Below are 23,401 nucleotides of genomic sequence, written 5' to 3'. Positions count from 1 at the left end.
CCACCTTGAACCAGGTGGAGAACCCATCTCTTAGCCTTCAACAACAATTGAGGATTAATTTGTGGTTGCCTCCAGGATCCAGAAGAGTGTAAAAAAGATATATTTAGTGAATACTCCTTTATAATTAATATAGATATCTAGAAGATTTATTTCAGATTAATGATTATTGAAGGACAACATATATTGACGGCGGGATATCTCATTGAAGCTGACTATGGTGCGTGTTTCCTTGAAAATAATGAGGGAGTATCTTCCTTCTTTATGGCAGTAGAAGCTGGACATGTATCACTTGTGAAATCAATTTTGGGAAGCACATGCAACGATGACCTTGAAGGGAGGAAGTCTTACTTAAATTCGAAACTGGAAGGTAAAAAAGATCTTGCACATGCTGCTTTGGATGCCTGAAATACATGTTTGTTTTTTTTCGCTCTATCAATAGCAATTGCAATTTAGTGTGTTTCAATTTTCTATGTAAAACTAGCGGCGTTATGCTAATTTGTGTTCCCAATTGTTTGACCAGATGTTCTCGATGCTATTTTTGATGAATATCCATTTCTTGAGGATGATTTAGATGAAGAAGGAAGGACTTGTCTTTCCTTTGGAGCATCCATAGGCTTTTACGAAGGAGTTTGCAAGATCTTAGACTGATCAACAAAGAGCGTCTATCTCTGCAACAAAGATGGTTCCTTTCCAATACATACAGCTGCAGAGTACAGTCATATCAGGATAGTCCAAGTAATTCTTAAATACTGTCCAGATTCAAAGTATCTACTCAACAGACTTGGCCAGGATCTTCTGCATATTGCAGCAAAGCTCGGGGAGCGTAAGCAAAGCAATGATACAAGATATATGGGAGTTGAGAAAGATCATGATGGAAGAGTGTGTCTATATTTGTCTTTGAGAACATATGGATTAAGTGTATCTCCAGTTTATTCAGAACTTCTATCTGAAAAATGTGTTATTGCAGCAAAAATAGCTCTTACTTGCGCTTGATAACCAACATGAGCTACCACATGAAGGGGAAACTGATCATCGTAGTTTGGCTCGAATAAAAGGCATGGACATTCACAGATGATGTTGTTTACTAGCTCTGGATGACCTCTTCTAGCAGCAAGATGAAGAATTGAATCTCCTCTATCGCTCTTCAGACATGTCATTGGCGTTCCATGGCTTCTCAACTTCTCCAGACAATTTTTTTTCCCATCACAAAGGCAGCTATAAATTTCCGGCTTCATCACGACAATTTCACCAGGGAAATGGAACAGATCCGACAATTTGAGATTTTCAACCCTTTGTGTCCATTATATCTACACATTCTCCTATCATTTCGTTTTGATTTTAAAATTTAAATGTAGTGAATCATCATATAATACATAAAGTTAATAACAATGTATAATTTTTTGCATATATTGTGATATGAATTTTTGAAAAACGAACATATATTACTCAATTAATATAAAAAGTGTGTGTTTAACATACATATATAGTAAATTTACCGTATATAGTAAATTATACAATTTTAAAGAAGTTTATAATTTATAACTGATATATCTAAACTTAATAAAAAGTTTAAAATTATGAATATTTAAATATATTAAATTATCAAAATAACACAAATGAATTATATTACATGACATGTTATATGACATGACATGACTGAATTGATAATACTAAAAAATAAAATATCATTAATATGATATTTCAATACAAATTAAATCTTCATTTTACTATTTTAAAAACACTAATATAAAATATGTCAAATCAAAATTATTTAATTAATATTGTATTAAACAAACATTGTTGTGCGGATTATATACTAAATCACTAAAATTAATAAAAAAAGTACATTAGTAAAATTAGTATTAAAATAATAAATTAACAAAACAAAAAAAATTGCCTTTGCTGCATACGGCGACTCATAATATAGTTTCTACAGAAAAACACAAGTAATCCAATTCTTAAACATAGTTATAACTTATAACCAGTTGATCAGCATTAATAATCAACTTGTTTTAGAAATATAAATGCACCAGTTATTCACCAGATTTACTGCATGTGTAATTGTAGGCCAATAAGACTGGGCCGAGTTGGGCCTATATATTTGCCTACCAAAACCCGTCTAGACCGCTTTTTCGATTAAACCCGATTTGACTGAAATTAATCAATCAGACCGATTTGGGTTTAGCGATTTTGATCTGCTGGCTTTTTTTTGCCGCTCTGGTTCGCCGGTTTCGTCTCTTCTTTCTTGTCTGGTTTGCGATCTTCGGTGTCTCCCTCTGTCTGTGCTCTGCTCTGCTCTCTTTCAGGGGAATCTCTCTCAACCGATGTAAGTTGTGCCCTTTCTTCCTTCATTCTCTCTCTCTCTCTCTCTCTCTCTCTCTCTCTCACAGTTAAGTTTTTTTTTTGTTTCCCGTCGCTTTTTTCTTAGTTTAGGGATTTCGTATCATTACGATGAGAGATGTCTTTGGTAGTTTTGCTTATGAATGAATCTGACAGATTTAGGCTTAGATTTTTTTTAGCTAATAATACTAGAGATCAATTTTAAGGATGGATCTGGGTCTATTGGAAAGGAAGAAACTTTGGCTTCATATAGATAAATGATTTTTAGGATTTTATAGCAATTTGATGATTACTCTGATAACGACTTTTTTTTTTTAACTCAGCTTCTCTTCCTATACTGACTTCAGATCCTCATCTCAATCACTCTATATTAATTATCTCTGTTACTGGACCGGACATAAGCTGAGTTACATGATGCTACTAGTACTAGTTGGACAACAGAGAGAATGCCTTGAATGAAACACTGAGAAATGAAGTTTTGGGGAGGCTTTTTTGTGATCGTTGGTTCCATTTCCTTTGTTGGATTTGTGTTTGCGGCTATAGTCTCCAAATTGTTTCCACTCTCTCACAATCCCATTATCCAAGCTATTCAGAATGACAGGTACACGTACCCACTCACTCTTGTTCCGTTTCATTCCCAGGCTATTTATTATGTATTCAGAATGAAATCTGTTACTTACGTGTGTGTATTGTCATCCTCTCATGATTTAAACATTCTCCAGGTACTACTGCTTCTTGGCTCCACTGACTTTACCAGCTCTACTGGTTGCTGTTTACTTTCATTGGCTTAGCATGAAGCTCTTCAAGCACGCATGATACACATCCCCACGTAGCAAACATCTTTCTCCAAGGTAAGCTGGTTAGATTCAGAGTTCCAATCTCTCTACGTTACTGGCTTCTTATTCATTGAAATGCCACTCTTTAATCACAAAAGGGAGGGATAATCATGCTAATGCAGAGAACTAGTTTTTTTTTGGTTTTTTGTGGCTGAATATTAGTTTATTTTACCCTTGTAATTGCCGCTGAATTTGTATGTAGCTTGCGGTAGAGAGATCAATATCTTTTGCAATCTGTCTTTAGAGACATGAAATCTGGTTTCTTTATTTTTTTTTTTTTTTTTGGCTAAAGCATCGGATTTGTGCTTTCATACTTAATACTTAATAGGTTCTTTCTGCAGGTCCATATGATGTCTTTGCAGAGGGAACAATAACATCTGGTCCGAAGCATTCTTCTGAGGCTGGCCGATCACATTTGTTTTGTCACATCTCATGGTTGGAAAGGAATTGTGGATTTTCTGGAGATGAGTTTTGTGTAGAATGGTTATAAGCACGGTTCGATTACTACATTGTTGCATTCAATATTGTAACCCGGGATAATTTGTGTGCTATACTTGCTATTATTATCTATCTTTAGAAAGCAGATTGTAACCAACTTCACTGACAATGTAATCACATATTCATGTTATAAAGTCACTTTCACATTGCCATCAAACCGAGAAAGATAAAACTGTCAGATGAATTGGATGTTGCATTCTGATGAAAGTCTGGGGAGAGACAGCAAATTAGCTCGCAAGAGCTTACTGTTGTTGTCTGCGTCAACACCAACTTTCACAGTTTCGAGACATTCCAACTTCCCCAAGAAATGCCTCATCTGATCCAGCTCTTGAAAAGAACATCCATACCCTGAAATCTCTAGCATCTTCACTTGACATGTCCATAAACAACATGATTCCTCTTTCCCCTGGACAAATCTTCCTCTATTTCTCAGGGATGCAAGCACATGCAAAAGTCTTCGAACCCCCATAAATCAGACGATACATACAAATAATGCCTTATTATCATATCATTCTTTGGTGAAGTACTTCACCGGGGAAGTCTTCTAGAAGCCAACTACAATCGAATCTGTATATAAATAGCAAAATATTGTTTTATCAGTATAACTTTTGATTTTTTGAACAGTTCATAATCTAATATAAAATGATCATAAATATGTTCTGGAAAATATACAAGATTTTTAATTTTCATAAGAATTTTGGGTCTAATACTCATATACGTATCTAAGATAAACATATTCCCTGATTTCAATTTTTTATTGCAGGTAATAGGGATTAAAGACTTTTCCAATCTACATGATGTATGTGAAACTTTTAGACTGTTTTGGTACTTGTATGATCTGCATCATAACAATGTCACAAGTTTCTGTTAGCATTTTGTTTTAACTGTGATTAAACTTCAGGAACGAACATATAAAATTCAAGAAGAATTGTATGAAATTCGGGAAGCGTTCTATAACATTCAAGAAGCGTTCTATGTAATTCAGGAAGGATTCTTTGAATTTCAGGATAACCTTCATAACAAAGTTTAGAGTTTATAACAAGAGAATATGCATAAAAAATGAAATCCCTACCTCTAGTTAATAGAGTAATATACTGATATTTGACATATTGAAACAAAACACACAAAATTAGAGATTTAGAAACATATTTATTTAAATTTAGGAAAGATTCAATAATATTCAGGAAAGACTTCTTGAAATTCAGGATGGAGTATATGGTGGCTCAGCCTGCTTACGGGTACGGGTATTATCCATGTGGGCCTTATGGATACCCGATTCAAGCCCAAGCGCCACAGATTTTTAGCGATGAGAATCCAAACGCGTGTGAAAATTTAAGAAGCATTGTTGAGAATTCGGAAGACCTTCCTGAAACATATTCCCTGATTTCAATTTTTTATTGCAGGTAATAGGGATTAAAGACTTTTCCAATCTACATGATGTATGTGAAACTTTTAGATTGTTTTGGTACTTGTATGATCTGCATCATAACAATGTCACAAGTTTCTGTTAGCATTTTGTTTTAACTGTGATTAAACTTCAGGAACGAACATATAAAATTCAAGAAGAATTGTATGAAATTCGGGAAGCGTTCTATAACATTCAAGAAGCGTTCTATGTAATTCAGGAAGGATTCTTTGAATTTCAGGATAACCTTCATAACAAAGTTTAGAGTTTATAACAAGAGAATATGCATAAAAAATGAAATCCCTACCTCTAGTTAATAGAGTAATATACTGATATTTGACATATTGAAACAAAACACACAAAATTAGAGATTTAGAAACATATTTATTTAAATTTAGGAAAGATTCAATAATATTCAGGAAAGACTTCTTGAAATTCAGGATGGAGTATATGGTGGCTCAGCCTGCTTACGGGTACGGGTATTATCCATGTGGGCCTTATGGATACCCGATTCAAGCCCAAGCGCCACAGATTTTTAGCGATGAGAATCCAAACGCGTGTGAAAATTTAAGAAGCATTGTTGAGAATTCGGAAGACCTTCCTGAAACATATTCCCTGATTTCAATTTTTTATTGCAGGTAATAGGGATTAAAGACTTTTCCAATCTACATGATGTATGTGAAACTTTTAGATTGTTTTGGTACTTGTATGATCTGCATCATAACAATGTCACAAGTTTCTGTTAGCATTTTGTTTTAACTGTGATTAAACTTCAGGAACGAACATATAAAATTCAAGAAGAATTGTATGAAATTCGGGAAGCGTTCTATGTAATTCAGGAAGGATTCTTTGAATTTCAAGATAACCTTCATAGCAAAGTTTAGAGTTTATAACAAGAGAATATGCATAAAAAATAAAATTCCTACCTCTAGTTAATAGAGTAATCTACTGATATTTGACATATTGAAATAAAACACACAAAATTAGAGATTTAGAAACATATTTATTTAAATTTAGGAAAGATTTAATAATATTCAGGAAAAACTTCTTGAAATTCAGGATGGTCTTCATAAACATAATGGTTTAAAAGGTTCTTGCATAAATCCTATAATTGTTGAAAACAATTCAAAGCATAAAATTTATCATATTAGAGAATTTGTGATACATTAAGGTACCACATAAATAAAATATTAAAAATTCATTTATTTTAATTTAGAAAAAAAATTATAAAGTTTAGGAAGACATCATTGAAATTTAGGAATGTCTTCCTGAATGTTCAGAAAATCCAAAATTGGTGACGACCAGAATCAAAAAATCATCCACGACTGTACTCTCATATGTGAGTTAACGAAGAAACCTGTTATAGTTTCTAAAATTCATCTGAATTAACCATACCACATGTTTTCTACAATAACAAAAACATGAGTTAGGCAAAACTCTGAACATAGATATATTATTCAGTGTTTCCCTTCTCAGTTTCTCACGACATGCACGTTCGTCTAACGTGCATACAAAATCATATTAAACAAAAGAAGCTGGTGGTAAACTAATCCATGTAAATAACCAAACAATAAGCACACTACTACAAAACTAAAAAAAAAGACTGAATTCAAACTCCAAAAATTGGTAGAGACCAAGAGAAATCATTAGCTGCAAACAGTTCTACAAATAGTAAACACACCACAAAACTCTCACCATTCTCTGTATAATCCGCCATTGTTGATAATCTTTCTTTCCAAACACAACAAAATCATGTTAAACAATACTAAAGAGCTTGGTAACAATAGTAGCAATACTTCTCTAAAGAACACATGCCTACTCTTCCCACTGAAACCTTTCTCCACTCTCTCAATCCTAATCCAAATCTCATGCCCTAACCCACTTTCCTCCACACAACTCACGACCCTCCCACAACCATCATCGTCATATATCTTCTTCCTCTCATCACCGTCGTAGTCATAGAGGTTTCTTGGGTTAAAGACGGTGACTTTACAACAAGAGAGAGTTGTCAGCTACTGAGATTGCCAAGGATCAGAATCACAATCATAATGTACTAAATCCATGATGGATTTGGCTTCCATCAACCTACACAAGCCAACCAGTGTTGCTAAAGTATTTGCAGATTCTTTTTACCACACTAACATCATACCATTTTTTATGTTATCTACGGCGAGATTTTGAATTAAAAATTAGTACCTGAGAGTGTTGATCTTAGACCAAGATTCTTGGTAACCAAATGATGACAAGAATCGCCAATTGCTCTCGATATCGCCGGAGGTGGAAGAAAACTAAGAAGCAGATCCAATTTGCTTTTCATCGATGTGACTTTTTCGCCATCGCGTTCAGCTTCACTGGAAACAAAGCTGCTTATAACTCATGTGTTGCTTCTGCAATCAGCAACAATCTTGAATTTTACACCATCTTCGATTTACAATGTCTTTGATTTTGCAGATAGACAATGGAGATGAAGATAGACAATAAAAAATGGAGATGGAGATAGAGATCTACACTATCTTAGAGGAAGATAGAGATGAACGATGTTGTAGATAGAAAATGGAGCACCTGAGATGATGGAGCACTAGAGAGATAGAACACCGGAGACGATGGAGCACCAGGAAAATCTGAGATCAGAAATGAAGATCTCTGATCGGAAAATTCATCAAGCTTCGCCGGAGAGAAATGTAAGAGAGATCGGGTTTTGATTTTTTTTGAGTTTTTTAAAATAATAATATTTTTCTCTATTAATTACTCAATATTAAGAAATGCTAGTTTTGGAACATTTCAGTGTGTGTGCTAGTTTTGAAACAAAAACCTAAATGTGTGCCATTCTAGGATATTTCTCATAAATAAATACTTAAGAAAAATGTTAAAAAATTTACATTGAATTCGAAGGATCAGCGGATTGGCGAAATATCTTTGGATCTTCACTGGATCAAATATTTACAAAAACCACACCGAATAACAAATGTGTTTGATCCAACATTAGATGACAAATGCAATCCTCACCATTCAATATAACACATTTGCTGATGAAATACAACACCTAGAAAACGACCTATATAATTTTAAAAATATCTTAGTTATAATATGACAAAACATATATATTATCCACAATTAAAAATAATTCTGAATTTAAAAGTTACTAAACTAAAACTTAAAACTAATACACAAAAATTTTAAATTTGTCATAAATTAAACTCTAAACAAAATCACAGAATCTTGAAATTTTGTCCTGCGATTTACGTGAGTTTAAACCTAGTTAACTTATTATGAAAAAATAAAATTCCAAAAGAAATGGTAAATGTAAAAAGGTTAAAAAGATATCCGATATAAATTGTTAGAAAGAAATGGTAAATATAAAAAGGTGAAAAAGCTGGTTCATGGTCATGTGCATAAAGGTTGAACTTTTGAAGGACTCTTTTGTCTCATATTTTGAGATTATGTTTGTTATTGGTGAGTGGTTGATTAATCCAGGGAGTCGTATGAGAGGAGTGCATATGTCCTTCCTGGATCCATGTGGGTACGTATTTCTAACTTACATATTTATATACTACACATGCATACAATATTTATATATACCAACTTTTAGGATTTGAATGATAACTGAGATCATAACGGCCAAATTCATATCTGGTTTAAACCGTTCTAATTGTAAGACGAACACAAACCGTTGCAGACCAACATTATTTATATGTAAAAGTTGTTTGCAGTTGGTCTGTTGTAGTTTTGTCTCTGTTTTTTTGAACTGCACCACTGCGCACTAAACTTAATGAATGATAAATAAAGAGCGGTGTAAATTGCTGACGGATTACCATATATATTTGTGGTTCTAATATGATGATGATGAAACTTATGTCTGATATTGTTAATGCTTTTTTACTGTCATCACAAATATTAGACTGCTGGTTATGTGTTAGATTTGAGGTACGTAAAACAATCAAAGGTAATCAGTAATAATAATTACTCAAACATGGTTAATTAATTAGTTCAAATAACTTCAATCAATGGGTCAAAAAGTTTAATCAAATTGGTGCTAGCCCAAACTAGTCAAAGCAGGACTAAAAGGCTAATCTTAGTGACAATCTAAACGTAGATATACATGAATCTCTTTATCTATTATGGGCGAACCATAACAAAAACCGGATCGGTTACTTGTATCCCATGCTTTACAATCTAAACCGGATCAGAACACAAAACATGCCTATCTTTTTTTTTCTTTTCTTGTGACAAGTACAATTCCATCTGTATCAAAACAATATTTGTTTTAAGGATGAGAAGAAGAGCTATTTTGATCCTCAAAAACAACATTACAACGAGGATGAAAATTCTCCGACACACATAAGTTGTCATTGTTATTGACTTATTTGCCAAATAAAAAATTCAATTAACCCCATTCGAAAAGGTCCCCTCGAGAGGAAAAAAGAACCTACTATAACAGAAAATAAACTGGTTGACCCCAGAAGACAAGCACACATGAACATGATCACCGGGAGACAATACACAAACCCAATTATTATTTTCTTGTTCCGTTAATCACGACCGTTCACAATTATTTCATACTAGTAGTAGTATCGAAAAAATTAATCATGCAATGCATACGAGGAATAAAAGATTAAAATTTGACGGAGCAGTGAAAAAAAATCGGTGCTCGTGAGATTTCATTAAAAGAGTGAAAGTAAAAAAAAAAAAAGAAATGAAAAAGAGATTGATCACACGCGCGCGTGTGAAATACACTGCCTGTGAAAAGGCTGTCTCTTTCTCTCTCTCACTCTGACACTGATTTAACAGTACTTGGTAGATTTTATCATAAATCTCTTAATTTTTTTTTTTATTTCTTAATTTCTTTAACACTTTTTGCCTTAAAAAACAAATATATTTTCCATCATTGAGAAAAAAAAGCCAACACAATTTTCCTTCTAAAAAGCGATTAGAATTAAATATGGGAATAAGAATAACAAGTACCCAGAAAAAAATCATTAATGTTAATTCAAACATAAATATTTGAAATTCCTCTTTTTTTTTTTTGGGGGGGGTTCATATTAAGTAATAACTGAATAAAAATGTGTGGCTTTCCATATAAGACAAAATGAAGAATAGAATAGAGAATATTCACTGTAATGCTGAGGTGTTAATAAATTATTTTGCTTAATCCCCTTAATTGATTTCTATAAAATCCACATTACTCGTTAAACTTATCATCTTCATCATCATCAACTACATATAATAAGCAAGAAGAGCTTCAAAATAAAAAATAAATAAATATGGGAAATAACAGTTTCCTAGAAAGTTGAATAAAAATAATAAAAGCAGAACATTTCCCCAAGTGGTCTTTACCAGTAAGGAGAGAGCACCAACTGGAGCGATAAAGATAGGAGTGAGTGAGTGAGAGAAGAGACACTGTCTGTGACTCTGTGTGTGTATTAGTTTAGTAGAGAGAGAGAGAGTAGATTCAAAACAGAAAGAAATCAAAACAGAAGCGAGCAAAGTGGAGGGAGAGGATCTTCTTCCCCCCTCCTTATCTCTCTCTCTCTACTTTATAAAGATTTCATCTTTCAGAAATCCCTAATCTTTTGAAACCCTAAATCTAGAGTCTTTTTTTTTTTTGTTTTCAACTGGGGGAAGAAGGTAGAAAGGTGAAACCTTTTGTTTGAAGCCACCACCATGGATTCCGGTGACCCGACAGCTCTGCTTTTGACGAAAATTCGAAGCTTGGAGCCAGATTACGCTCCTAAGATTATTGGGTATTTGCTTTTACAAGATTTTGGGGAGAGAGACTTGTTGCATCTGGCTCGTGGACCTGAATCTATCTTGCAATCTATCATTTTGAAAGTGAAGGCTCAGTTAGGGATTTACTCTTCTCCTTCTTCTTCTTCGCCTTCTTCTTCTTCTACTCCGACGTCTCCTTCTCCCTTCTCCCGACCACCCATCAACGGAAGAGTAACCTCTCACTCTAATGGCTTTATGGATTTCCGTAGAAATTCTCCTTCTCCTTCTTCTTCTCCTTCTTCTGCTTCTCCTTGGTCACTCAACAACCCTAGTAATGGCAACAACCCCCACATTTCCCCCAAACACAACCCGATCTCGAAACCTTTGACCTCTCACCAGAGCAACAACAATGGGGTTTCTTCTATAGATTCTGGTCCTGACGCTGGTGGTGGTAGTAGTGCTGATTTACTCGATGATCAGCAGCTTAGTGATTACCTCTCGTTTCTCGACGATTCCTGTTCTAAAACCGAGGATGTTACGGATCCTAGGTTCGACTACTCCGTCGACAGTGGCGAAACACATCTCCACAGGAGGAGTTTCTCGGCAGATGCGTCTTTTGTTGGGTCTGGAGATGATGGATTTGGTGCTGGATGCAAACCGTGTGTGTATTTTAGTCGAGGTTTGTGTAAGAACGGAGACAGCTGCAAGTTTATCCATGGTGGGTATCCTGATAACGTTGTTGATGGTAATGGCATTGTCGCTGACTCGCCTAGGAAAATGGAGAACTTTGTTAGGCAGCACGAGGAGATGATGAGGTTGAAATTGGCTTATCAGCAACAGAGGTTGGCTTCTCAAATCCTCGGTAGGGCTCCTCAGTCTCCTTACGATAAAAGAATGGATTTTCTCTTGCAGCAGCATGCTCAAAGGTAACATACAACTAATCCCACTTAGTTTGTTTTACTGTAGTCTGGATTGGTTCTTGATATAGCTTGAAGGAATGTACCTACAGAGTTTTATCTAATGTCCTTAATCCATGATGTTAATTGTTTTTGCTTTTGTCTTCCATGATTGTTTTACTAGCTTTAGTTCCGTGGATGCGACTTTGTTTCTTGGACGGGTTTTATTGTTGTGATTTGTTTAGTTTCTTCAAGTGTTAATGCTTTCTATTTGACGCAGAGATGGTGGACTACCTTTTGGTGATGAAAGATATTGGAGCAGCAGCCCAGGACGGCTTGAGAGGATGGAGCTAATGGCAATGCAATTTGGTGATCAGTCAAACTCTGTATCTAGACAGATTTACTTGACATTCCCAGCTGACAGCACGTTTAAGGATGAGGACGTTGCAACTTATTTCAGGTATTTTTGGACACCCATCTCTCTCATACATTGCTGGATAAAGATGATGTTGATTGTAGACTTATATGGAAGAATCAACAGATAATAGTATTGATTAATTAGGTGTTACTAGTTCATTGATGCGGCTTTTTGAGAAAACAACATTATTGATTCGTTTTGTCTATGAAGCCTTTTTGGAACAGTGCAAGATGTGCGGATCCCTTACCAGCAGAAGCGTATGTTTGGCTTTGTTTCATTTGCACATCCTGAGACTGTGAAAGTTGTACTAGCTAGAGGGAATCCCCATTTCATTTGCGACTCACGTGTTCTTGTCAAACCTTACAAAGAAAAAGGCAAAGTCTTGGATAAGTATGGTTCCTGTTTCTTTTCTCTTCAATTGCCCTTCTTGTATTTCTTCTTTGGTTTTAATTGTGCCATTGCGAATCAAATGATTACAGGAAGCAGCAGCAACTGCTACAACAGCAGATTGAGCGGGGAAATTACTCCCCATGCTCCAGTCCATCTGGGATTGATCCTAGAGAACAGTCTGATTTCCACCTTGGTTAGTATCCTTGTATATTTATTTGAGAAGACCTGTTTAGATCTCCACCTTGGTTAGTAACTTGTTTCGTTTTTATGTGGTAGGTTCAAAGCTGTTGTATGAGAGACGTGAAATGATGAGAAGGAAAATGGAACAGACTGATCTCCTGAGGGCTATTGAACTTGAAAGGAGACGTTTCATCAGTTTGCAGCTTCCTGAGTTCAAGAATAGTATAACACCAAATCATCACCGTAGCTTTTCTGTGGGGTCTCCTGGTTATTTTTCATCTGCCAGCAACCAAAGCCCTGAGTATCAATCTGAACTCACAGGTGCAGATGTTTTAGAAGGTTGGTGAAATGAACAAATGCTATTTTTGAATGTTAAAAGGTTAATATTTTTGCTGATAAACTGTTAGTCCAGTCTCCTCATTAATGTTGTTGCTTCGTGTTGTGGCAGTAGTTGATGATACATCTGAGCTGCATCCTTACCCAGTAATCAACCCAATGAGTGTTAACAGTAATTACTCAAACGGTGCAAAAGAAGGGACTAACAAGAGTGAAATGCTAGAATCCGACACTGGAAGCACTATCGAGCTTGTTCTTCCTAGTAACCTGTTCCCTTCTGCATCATCTACCGATGATCACAAAACCGATGATTCTGCTGAAACTAATGCAAAAGTTGGAATCTCCTCTACTAATGGAAATGACCATGGACCACCAGCCACGGCCAACAATCTTATGCATTAGGCTATTTCACCTCATAAATGCCAAGGGTTAGTTTACTCTCTAATCTCTTTCCCATCGGTCTTTCAAGTTATATATATGGATAACAAAGCCTTTATATTGGTTGTAGGTTTTTTTTCTTATGGATAAGATGAGGCTACCCAAGTGTATGTAATAAAGGTAAGCTTTCTTTTCAATATTAAAACAGCCGGGATTGAGTTCAGAGTGTTTAATGTAATGTTGATGTTCGTGTGTTATTCTTGGCTTTGGATGTGTGCAGACAAAGTGAACAAGCATACACAAGGAAGTAGGATGATGTATATGTATAGCTAAGTTATATATATATGGAGAACAGAAAGAACGTAGGAGAATGATTATATATCGTATGAAGATCGCAAGTTTCCTCAGGTGATACTATAGTACTAACAAACGGATGCGTAAGACATACGTAAAAGATAAATCTATTATCAGAACTTTTTTTTTTTTTTCTGCTTTAAATCTCTTTTGCTTCTAGTATTGGTTGCTCATGTGGTTGTTCCGGTTTGTGTGGGAAATAAACCACAAGAGTCTCTGATGTATTGAGAAGAGTAGAGAGAGTTCTGTAACATTATATTAAGCCGTTACTTCTATATAAGTATTTACGGTCCTCCTTATGTGCATCTACATTACAAGTCATAGCTATTGAGAATTTCGTTAACTTTGGACTTTTGTGATGTACAGTACATATAGTTCGAACCATATCTTCCATGTTTAGCGGTAGACTAGTAGTTAGTGTTCAGAGTTCTTAGGATCTTCATAGTTCAAGTTTCATCATATAGGCGTTGAATATTTCTTTTGTGCTTACGTGAATGTTCACACGTCAAAATAGTGGTTTTTTTTACTAAAGAAATTGTAAATGCAAAGCCATGCAATTGTAGGTACTCTGCATTATTGAGTTGGTGGTTACATATGAAAAGGAGATATAAATGTCAAATAAAGTAATTATGTGATACATATCTAGTAGCTAAACATCATTTTCTTCGGCATTGAAATGAATAAAGTTTTGAACTTTTGATAGATCTAACTCTTGGTACAATCAAAACTTATCTAATATAAAATTCTCAGTTTTGTATTATCAATGGGTTTTGGTTGACTTGGGGGAAAAAAACACAATGGCTGTCTAGAAAATTTGTTAATCCACCCAAAACCGCCACATATGGCATCAGACTGCTGCCCATGATGCAGTTTAGTAAAGTATTTTTATAACAACGGACGAACAAAACTAAATAAAAAAAAATCACCTGAGATAGGAACCATACATTGCAACTTTTGCAACTAGATTGATAACTTCATATAAATGGAAACAGATGACCCGTGTACAACCCTCCCTAGTAACAACTATACCAAAAGATGCTGTATTTGGTTAAGACTTAAAACCATTTTGGTTTTAGGTTTTGAAAGAACAATTTGGAAGATGAGGAAACTCGAACTTAGGACGGCGACATCAAAGCAATCATTTTTTTTTTTTTTTTTTTTTTTTNCTTTCTTGTGTTCCGGAACAACAACAATGGACGCAAGACCCAATTTTTCTTAAAATCAGGCCATTAATTTCAATTTTTTTCTTGATTTCATCGTCTTCGGTGTTGGTCTTGTGATCGATCATCCATCTCCAGGGAGAAAGAAAGATTCAACATTTATCAATAATAATACACCTCTCTCTCTCTCTCTCTCTCTTGTGGTTTTGATTCTATCGTATCGTATCTCTTCTTCAATATCCACTTTCCATTCCCGATTTAACGACTTTCTTAGTTTCTATCTCCCTCCCATGTCCCTGACCTGACCCCTCTCTCTTATCTCCTTTTAAAGTTTTTTCCTTTGATTTGAATCGAAAGAGGAAACAATGAGCAAGTTCGGAGACTTGAATCCGGCCTTCTCTGGTGCGGGTCGTAGCAGCAGCAACACCAATAATAATAATAACCCTGACGCGAGTTTCAATCCAGCGCCGTTTTCACGCTCTTCTTCTGGTCTCTCTAAGCCCAGATTCTCCAAGGTGAGAAGGCAAGTAAAGTCTCAGAATTTTACGAAGCCCTCGGTGACTTCTGATTCTTTACCGGGTCAGAGTTTCAACCCGTTTCAGTTTCGTGGGTCTTTTTCCGGTGATCCAACCCCAAGTGAGATCGGATTTGGACGGAGCAGCAGCAATGAGGGTTTTGTGTTTGGATCATCTACTCATGGTTCTGGTGAAGAGATTGGGACAAGGGTTATGGAGGAAATGGGAAAGTTGAACATGGAAGGTGAAGAAGGAAAGGATTATCTTAGGAAGAATGAACATTTGGCTTCCAGCTTTAGTTTTTGTGTGAAGAAGGGAAACAACTCTGTTTTTGCAGCGAGTCAAACTGTAGAAGATGATGAACTTCCAACTCTGTTGAGTAATAAACTGAATTTTGCTTCTTCTTCTTCGAGGAGTACAGGACATGTGATCCAGGAAAGTATGGAGAAGTTGAATATTTCAGAGAGTATGACTGATGATCAGAAACGAAGTAATAACTTCAAATCAAAAGAGTCCATGGATTATGTTGGGCAGAAGATACTATCTGATGAATTGAGTAGAAAGTTAAGTGTTGGAAGTATGAAAACTGATGGGAACCTTTCTGGAGATTCAATTCAGGGGAGTGTGAATGATTTGAACAGTTCATGTCCGATGAACTATAGTTTTGTAGGTACACAGCCAAGTGAACATCTGAATCCTACAAGTGTTCATGTTGTATTCTCTGCAACAGTAAACAATCCCAAGTTTAATTTTGTGAGTAATCAAGACAGTAGGGGGACAGGTTTTATGGAATTCAAGACCCCCAATTCGAAAGTAAACCCATTTTCTAGTTTGGACCAGAAATTGGGGTTCAATGCGAAGAAGGACTATGTTGGTGCCACGAGAGGGAGAAGGAAAGGAGGTAAGCAGCCTGTGAAAGTGCAGCTAAATATTGGACATGAGTTTGCTTTTGCAGAAAGTGCTTTTCCAAATGGAAGCAGTGAAGCTCCCGAGGCTTATTCACCGATGGATGTATCTCCATATGAGGTGACAGAAGATTGTAGAGACTTTGCTGCTGAATCAGATCAGTTTCTGAATTCTGAAAAAGGTCATTTCTCGTCTGATATACCACCTACTGCTCCAAATGATGTGTTTGATGCAGAGCTAGTTGCTGCAACTGAACGGATGGAAATTAACGAGGGGGATGAAGTTGATAACTATCAAGCTAAAGAATTTAATACTGGGAAATGTGCTGATCACGAAGACTTTGCTGCAGATTCTATATCTGGAGCTGATACTGAAAGTTTTAAATCGGCAGCGGAAGAGATGGAAACTAGTAGTGAAACTTTTGCTACAGCTTCAGAAAGTGAGGTTACTTCACGATATAAGTCTGACACGCAAGAAAATGATGACCATTCGCCTGGTAATACAGGTGCTGCTAGCTCCAGTTTTACCTTTTCTGCTTCATCGTTTTCGGGAGTGCAGGGGCAACTATCAACTTCAAAACGTATCAATAGGAAGAAAAACCCAATTAAAATTGGGCAGGATCCATATATCTTAATTCCAAATGCAACACTACCATTAAAATCTTCACAACATTCGCCGTTAACTGGTGTGCAGTCACATTTTTCCAGTGGGAAACCTAGTGAACGGGATCCGCTTACTCGTCTACACAAGCCTTTTAATAATTCTGTGATGGACAAAGCACGAATCGAAAAAGATGTTTCTAATGCAGCACAAGAGGCATGTGAGAAGTGGCGACTAAGGTTGTTTCAATTTGTTCCTGTAGTGTTCTGAGTATCTAGTTGTTACTGTTGCTTGCTTAGTTTCTGTCTCTATATGTAATTTTAACTTTTCTTGAATGACTTTTCTACAGAGGAAACAATGCTTATAAAATTGGAGATCTTTCCAGAGCTGAGGAGTCTTACACTCAAGGGATTGATTCAGTGCCTACAATCGAAACTTCTAGAAACTGTCTGAGGGCGTTGATGCTTTGCTACAGCAACCGTGCTGCAACGCGTATGGCCCTTGGAAGAATGAGAGAAGCAATAGCAGATTGTACGATGGCTTCTTCAATAGACTCCAACTTCCTTAAAGTTCAAGTCAGAGCTGGAAAGTAAATATCGACCTTCCTTTAAACTTCTTATATTTTATAATGGGCCGATAAAAAAATTTTAGTAGTGATTTTTTAGTTTTGATACGAGAGCTTGAACTGAGAAATGAATGCTTGTGATATTTTCTCGTTTATGCTCTAAGCTGGAGTTGTCCTGATACCTTGCTAGTTCATGCTCTTCCTCAGCTAGCAATAAGTAATAATATCTTTACATTTTATGATGTCTAATTGGCTGATCTAGGCTTATTTTTTTTGGTAGTTGTTACCTTTCACTTGGGGAGATTGAAGATGCATCCAAGTATTTCAAGAAATGCTTGCAGTCCGGAAGTGACATCTGTGTGGACCGTAAAATTATAGTAGAGGCTTCTGAAGGTCTACAAAAGGCACAGGTAGAGTTCTCTCTTCTTTTTAAGGGACACTGTGTTCTTTGTAAACTCTTATAGATGATGGATATTGTAGCACAGGATCACAGGACACATGTTGCACAGTTATTAATATTATTCCCATGGCCTTATTCTGTGTATTGGATCTTGTAATTTTTATTAGTTGATTTAGGAATTAGACTGAACCGTACTAATTGTACGGCTGATGTTCTTTGTTGAGATGTGGGACGATAAGTTTACTTAATGCTATGCTGTTTTAGTTATTGCTTGCTATTTGATAGAGATTGACAATCTTTTCAGTCGTTATGTGCAGAATATGATATATTTCCAGAATATAAGTTAAAAATATTCTCCATATTTTTAGAAGAATGATAATCACACGTTCTTCGTTTTGACCAATTAATAGTGTCTGTGTCTTTTCTAATATATTATATTGTCTGTGTCTTGCAGAGAGTTTCCGAATGCATGCATGAAGCTGGCCGCCGTTTGCAACTTAGAACATCAACTGATGTTGAGAAGGCTTTGGAAATACTGGAAGAATCTCTTTTGATAAGTTCATACTCTGAAAAGTTACTCACCATGAAGGGAGAGGCACTCTTAATGGTATGAAAGTGTTAATATTTAAACCTCCTGATTACTCTGAGGAGGAAATCAAAAAGTTCTTACTAAAGCAGATCAAGAAACCTGTTTATTTTGTTTTATTTGATGACAGCTTGAGAAGTATGAAGCAGCAATAAAGCTTAGTGAGCAGACAGTTGATTTGGCTGGAAAGAATTGTCGTCCAGATTCTTATGACACTCACAAGGATATAAATTTTAGAATTTGGCAGTGTCAACTCATGCTTAAATCATATTTCCATATGGGAAAGCTTGAGGAAGCGATTGCTTCTCTAGAGAAGCACGAGCTACTATCTGCTACAAAAAGGTGATTTTTAAATATACAACTTTTACGTTTATTTTTGTTAGATGAGGCCATATCTGACAGGTCTTTTTTGTCTGTCACTCTGATAAAGAGACGGAAACAAAACTCTTGAATACTCCATTCCATTGGCTGGTACTATACGTGAGTTGTTGCGCCTTAAGGTATTGCCTTCTTCTGCGACATCTATTGCTCTGAACCTACACTTCCTTTTCAGAATCCACCTATACTTGTAATTCTAAATGAATTAAAAAATAGGAAAAAGCGGAGTACATATTAGTTGTGCTATCTACTCATTTTTGGTGCCGTTTTGATATTCCTACCAAATCACAGTCGGCAGGGAATGAAGCCTTTCAGTCTGGACGACACACTGAAGCAGTTGAACATTACACAGCAGCCCTAGCTTGCAATGTGGAATCACGTCCGTTTACAGCTGTGTGTTTCTGTAATCGTGCTGCTGCATATAAGGCTCTTGGTCAATTTTCCGACGCTATTGCAGACTGCAGCCTTGCTATTGCTCTTGACCAAAATTACTCAAAGGTTTCGATCCTAACATATATCAGTATTTGGTTTCTGCTAACCACGGAATGTAGTTTCTGTTTACGTTTCAAATGCATAATCTACAACATTTTGCCTATGTTCCCATGTGTGTATGGCTTTATACTTACAGAAAGTTTTGGCATTGATTCTCTTATGAATTAAGGCTACTTTTCTGTCTGATTGGCTGAAAAATTACTCTTAAGTGTCACTTAATTCGTTAAACGTCTTTATTCTCAGGCTATTTCTAGACGGGCAACGTTGTTCGAGATGATTAGGGATTGTGGACAGGCAGCAAGTGATATGGAGAAATATGTTAATATTCTAACCAAGCAAATGGAAGAGAAGACCTCTGGAATTCATGACAGATTCACAAGTATGGCCAATGACATAAGACAAGCTCGCGTACGACTTTCTGAACTGGAAGAGAAATCAAGGAGAGAAAATTCATTGGATATGTACCTCGTCTTGTAAGTAACTATCCTGCTAAGTTAATTTTATTTCACTAATGGCTGCATTATGATCTCTAGTTCTTATATGAGTTGAAACATTGCATTTTTCCCCAACAAGCATGCCAAATTATCATTTCCTTTAGAAAGATCTTGGTTTATATACTGCACAAATCTGTTATTCCTTTGTCATTCTGCTTTTACGGTTGAATGGACGTTCGGGGAAACTTGGGTGACTACGAGGAAGAACCTTGTAGCACAGATGTGATAATTGTGTCAAAACTTGCTAATCAGAACAGGACTTGCGTTTTGGCAGGGGTGTTGTACCATCATGCTCAGCTTCAGATATCAGAAAGGCGTATAGGAAGGCCGCACTCAAACATCATCCGGACAAGGTATTTTCATATGCTGAAACTTGTCAACTTTGCATGCTTGTGGATTCTGTTAAAATCGAATAATGCAGAAAGCAAAGAGCTGCGGAAGATAACAAGTTCATAAAATTACATTTGTCTTGTTTTCATTATTTGAAGGCTGGTCAGTCTTTGACAAGAAACGAGACTAAAGATGAGAGGTTATGGAAGGAGATAGGAGAAGAAGTGCGCAGAGATACCGATAAATTGTTTAAAATGATTGGGGAAGCATATGCTGTGCTTTCAGACCCTGCAAAGGTAATACCTGAACCGATAACATCCTCAGCTCTGTTTTTATTTTCCTTAAAGAACATAGTTTTCAGTGGCCAAGAAAGATGATTAAAGTTTTCCAATGATAATATGACATTTTTTTCCCCCTTCTAAAGGTTCTGTGCACCCCTAGAGTTTCTTATAATTATATTTAGTTTTAATGTTGTGGTGCTTTTGCAGCGTTCTCAATATGATCTTGAAGAAGAAATGCATACTATGCAAAAGAGACGTGATGGAAGCAGCACATCTGGAGCCGACACAGATGTTCATTATCCTTTCAACGGCAGTAGAAGAAACTGGAGAGAAGGATGGAGTTCACGTAGAGACCCATCCGCTCCGAGGTGGTCTGATCAAAGCCGATCAAACAGATACCCATTGTAACACTATAATCACCTCGAAGATATCTTTTACCAAAATTTCTCAGCAGCAAAAGTTGAGTCCTCCTGCAAATACTCAGACCGGTAAGGCGCTTGATAGTAATATCAGATGGTCAGATTAACACAAGATGCACAAAATTTACGCAAGTGATGGAGAAAAAGGAGAGTTCTCTCGGTTGTATACTCGTTTTGTTCGTGAGGTAGAGAGACATCTCCATTGCTCTCCATGTGAAGAAACAGTGTACAGGGGTCACAGGGTAAAGTGAGTGATTGATGCAGACATACTATAAAGATTTTTTTGTTTGTTTATCCTCTTTGGGGTCAAGACTCGAAGTGGTCTCCCTCGTTTGCAGTTCTTGTTTGTTTTAACCCTTTTGATTTGTAGTGGATTATCTCACTCAATTCATTGATTTCTGCAAAAAGTCATTTAGATTTGATTTTGCATTCAATACAAATATATATTGTTCGACTGTTTGCAGAAAGATTATGATTTATTTATTTATGCAGGTCCAGAGTGAATTGCATTGAATCTTATACTATATTACTATTGTCTCCAAATAGTAGAAGATATATCCTTCATGAGACTACAACATTAGGATATATCTGTTCAGTTTGAAAATGCATGTCCTAAAATCATCAAGTTGCACATTCATTAACCTACATCGAAAATGAATATATTATCTATCTCATAGTTACATGTAAAGTATATTTACGAAAATTATTTTGGGTGCTTTAGACACACACCTTTGTTTTTTTTTGTGTGTAGATATATGGCAGACCCTACGCAAATACACATTTTACATATGTCCAGAACATTACACCGAATTTGCTTATTGTGGCATCAATTGCTGCTTTTTGTATTATTGCCCTGACCACTTTATTGCCCACTGATAGTGGTAGAGAAGGAAGAAGAGACAGATAGTGCTCGTTCTTACTATTCATTTTGAGTCTCAATGTATTCCTTTTTGTTTTGTTTTTTAGCTGTACGTATTTGATGTATAGGTTCTGATAACAACTCATCTTAGTCAGAATAAAATTTTGTTCTTAGAGCTAGAATAAAAAATTTCAAACCGGTGGGTGTCGTTGTCCCCAACAAATTTCATTAATTAGTACGTATTTTCCAATTGTAGGTGGTCTACCAAAAAAGAAAAGCTTGCCGATTGATGATGATGAGGCCCCAAAATGAAATAATAATACTGTCTCTCTCAGTCTCTCACAAATCTCAGCTACATTGATGGCATTATAAGACTCGCAGAATATGAATATCTTCAAAATTGACATGCAGCACCATTTAGTGAAAGACATAAGCCACCATGCAGTTGATAATTAAAAAATTATATAAAGATTAATTTGTGTTGGTGATGATAAGGAAATAGAAAAATGTGAGATATATAACTCTCTTTTTTTTTGTTGAATTTCAAATTTTCTAACCAAAACATAAAATGATGTTAAACTTGATTGGGACAAATAATAAAATGACCGCTTCGTGATATGTCACGACTCATGAGGTTGGGTCAATCCAGATTTTTAAAGCCTCGCATCTCTTTGATTCGCAAAATGCTTTCTACTCACATACCTCTGGTTTAGACGATACCGTGATAGGTTTCTCACATTTTCTTTTCTTTTTAAAAATTGATCATTAAGACAACTATTTTTTTTATATACAGTATATTCTCAAAATATTTTTTTAATGTAAACATTATATAAGAATGGAGTTAAAATATATCATATTCTGTGATTTACATATTTTTATAACTTTAAACTAATATTATTCAACATTTTAAAAAGTTTATATATAATTCATCATTAATAATTCATGAAAACTTTTCATGAATAATTGTTTTCTAAAACTTAAAATTTTTTTTTTAAAAGAGAATAAAAGTATCAAACCGACATATAATTTGAAGCTGAACTATAATAATTTGTTTTCTGGCACCACAATTTTTCTCTTTCTTTGTCTTCATTCAAATCCACACATTTAGTGCAATCTTACTATCGGGAGGACATATACTAGTAGTATATTTTTGCCCCGACCACTTGTAAGTTTTATTTATCTGTTAATGACCACTGGAACATGAGACATGGGAGAAGAAGTCTACATCCATTTATAAGAGGGAAGGGAGAATGACGAATGAGGAAGAGGATAGTACGATTATAATTTGTACCAAATGTTTCCTTTAATTTAGCTCTTTTTCTTTATAATAATAGCTGTTAGTCCAAATCGAATGATAGTCACAAACCTTCATACGAACATATTTATTTCGAGTTATATAGATGTTACATTAGAGATCTCTTTTTTTTTTTTGGAACGACGAGTTTTTATATATGATTAGAAAAAGAAAAACCTGGATTTATTTAGTCCAACTCAAAATTTAGTTGGTATAGTATAATGGTTTATCACCACCATTCCGTTAACCCGACGTCCCGAACTAAAAATAAATTATAATTTGGCCAAGACTAATAAAAAAAACAGATTCTAGAGTCTAAACACCAAATAGCTATTGGTTTCTATAAGATGACAAAAAAAAAAAAAAAAAAAAAAAAAAAAAAAAA

At 35.5% G+C, this 23,401-nt stretch overlaps 4 protein-coding genes and 1 long non-coding RNA gene across 7 annotated transcripts; 4 read left to right on the top strand and 1 right to left on the bottom strand.

The window, feature by feature from the left end:
- LOC109126057 (protein ACCELERATED CELL DEATH 6-like) lies at positions 155-921 on the top strand. The gene is made up of 2 exons (XM_019229125.1): positions 155-367; positions 521-921. The coding sequence occupies exons 1-2, from the start codon at positions 160-162 to the stop codon at positions 646-648; spliced, it is 336 nt and encodes a 111-aa protein (XP_019084670.1). The 5' UTR covers positions 155-159; the 3' UTR covers positions 649-921.
- Positions 2,152-3,831, top strand: LOC104705518. Of its 2 annotated transcripts, none has more exons than XR_754328.2 (4): positions 2,152-2,326; positions 2,664-2,941; positions 3,063-3,191; positions 3,518-3,831. It is a non-coding gene; the product is annotated as an uncharacterized LOC104705518 (long non-coding RNA). The 2 variants fall into 2 exon arrangements; XR_754327.2 differs by having other exon boundaries at positions 2,154-2,326; positions 2,688-2,941.
- Positions 3,850-4,038, bottom strand: LOC109125831 (putative F-box protein At1g64540). Its single transcript, XM_019228242.1, has one exon. The coding sequence runs from the start codon at positions 4,036-4,038 to the stop codon at positions 3,850-3,852; it is 189 nt and encodes a 62-aa protein (XP_019083787.1).
- On the top strand, positions 10,376-14,034 carry LOC104705517 (zinc finger CCCH domain-containing protein 55-like). Of its 2 annotated transcripts, none has more exons than XM_010421533.2 (8): positions 10,376-11,711; positions 11,962-12,141; positions 12,310-12,489; positions 12,579-12,682; positions 12,766-13,008; positions 13,121-13,433; positions 13,514-13,563; positions 13,664-14,034. In XM_010421533.2, exons 1-6 carry the CDS (start codon positions 10,741-10,743, stop codon positions 13,405-13,407), a joined length of 1,965 nt encoding a protein of 654 aa, XP_010419835.1. In that variant the 5' UTR covers positions 10,376-10,740; the 3' UTR covers positions 13,408-13,433; positions 13,514-13,563; positions 13,664-14,034. The 2 variants fall into 2 exon arrangements, with proteins under 2 accessions (XP_010419835.1, XP_019083786.1); XM_019228241.1 differs by having other exon boundaries at positions 13,118-13,435; positions 13,515-13,563.
- LOC104705516 lies at positions 14,770-21,317 on the top strand. Its single transcript, XM_010421531.2, has 11 exons — positions 14,770-17,157; positions 17,268-17,507; positions 17,764-17,893; positions 18,338-18,490; positions 18,600-18,811; positions 18,900-18,969; positions 19,139-19,345; positions 19,583-19,812; positions 20,108-20,186; positions 20,322-20,459; positions 20,652-21,317. The coding sequence occupies exons 1-11, from the start codon at positions 15,263-15,265 to the stop codon at positions 20,850-20,852; spliced, it is 3,555 nt and encodes a 1,184-aa protein (XP_010419833.1). The 5' UTR covers positions 14,770-15,262; the 3' UTR covers positions 20,853-21,317.

This window comes from Camelina sativa, chromosome 8 (genome assembly GCF_000633955.1).
Source record: "Camelina sativa cultivar DH55 chromosome 8, Cs, whole genome shotgun sequence".
NCBI classification, from domain to species: domain Eukaryota; kingdom Viridiplantae; phylum Streptophyta; class Magnoliopsida; order Brassicales; family Brassicaceae; genus Camelina; species Camelina sativa.
Note: the sequence above shows the minus strand (reverse complement) of the source record. Positions and strands in the feature narration are given on the sequence as shown.

Excerpts from the sequence above, each read along its gene's own strand:
- LOC109125831 (XM_019228242.1), bottom strand. The coding sequence starts at position 4,038 with ATGCTAGAGATTTCAGGGTATGGATGTTCTTTTCAAGAGCTGGATCAG.
- LOC109126057 (XM_019229125.1), top strand. The coding sequence starts at position 160 with ATGATTATTGAAGGACAACATATATTGACGGCGGGATATCTCATTGAA. Across the intron at positions 368-520 it reads CTTAAATTCGAAACTGGAAG|ATGTTCTCGATGCTATTTTT; the intron begins GTAAAAAAGATC and ends TTGTTTGACCAG.
- LOC104705516 (XM_010421531.2), top strand. The coding sequence starts at position 15,263 with ATGAGCAAGTTCGGAGACTTGAATCCGGCCTTCTCTGGTGCGGGTCGT. Across the intron at positions 17,894-18,337 it reads AAGGTCTACAAAAGGCACAG|AGAGTTTCCGAATGCATGCA; the intron begins GTAGAGTTCTCT and ends TGTGTCTTGCAG. Across the intron at positions 20,187-20,321 it reads TCAAACATCATCCGGACAAG|GCTGGTCAGTCTTTGACAAG; the intron begins GTATTTTCATAT and ends CATTATTTGAAG.
- LOC104705517 (XM_019228241.1), top strand. The coding sequence starts at position 10,741 with ATGGATTCCGGTGACCCGACAGCTCTGCTTTTGACGAAAATTCGAAGC. Across the intron at positions 12,142-12,309 it reads GACGTTGCAACTTATTTCAG|CCTTTTTGGAACAGTGCAAG; the intron begins GTATTTTTGGAC and ends TTGTCTATGAAG. Across the intron at positions 12,683-12,765 it reads ACAGTCTGATTTCCACCTTG|GTTCAAAGCTGTTGTATGAG; the intron begins GTTAGTATCCTT and ends TTTATGTGGTAG.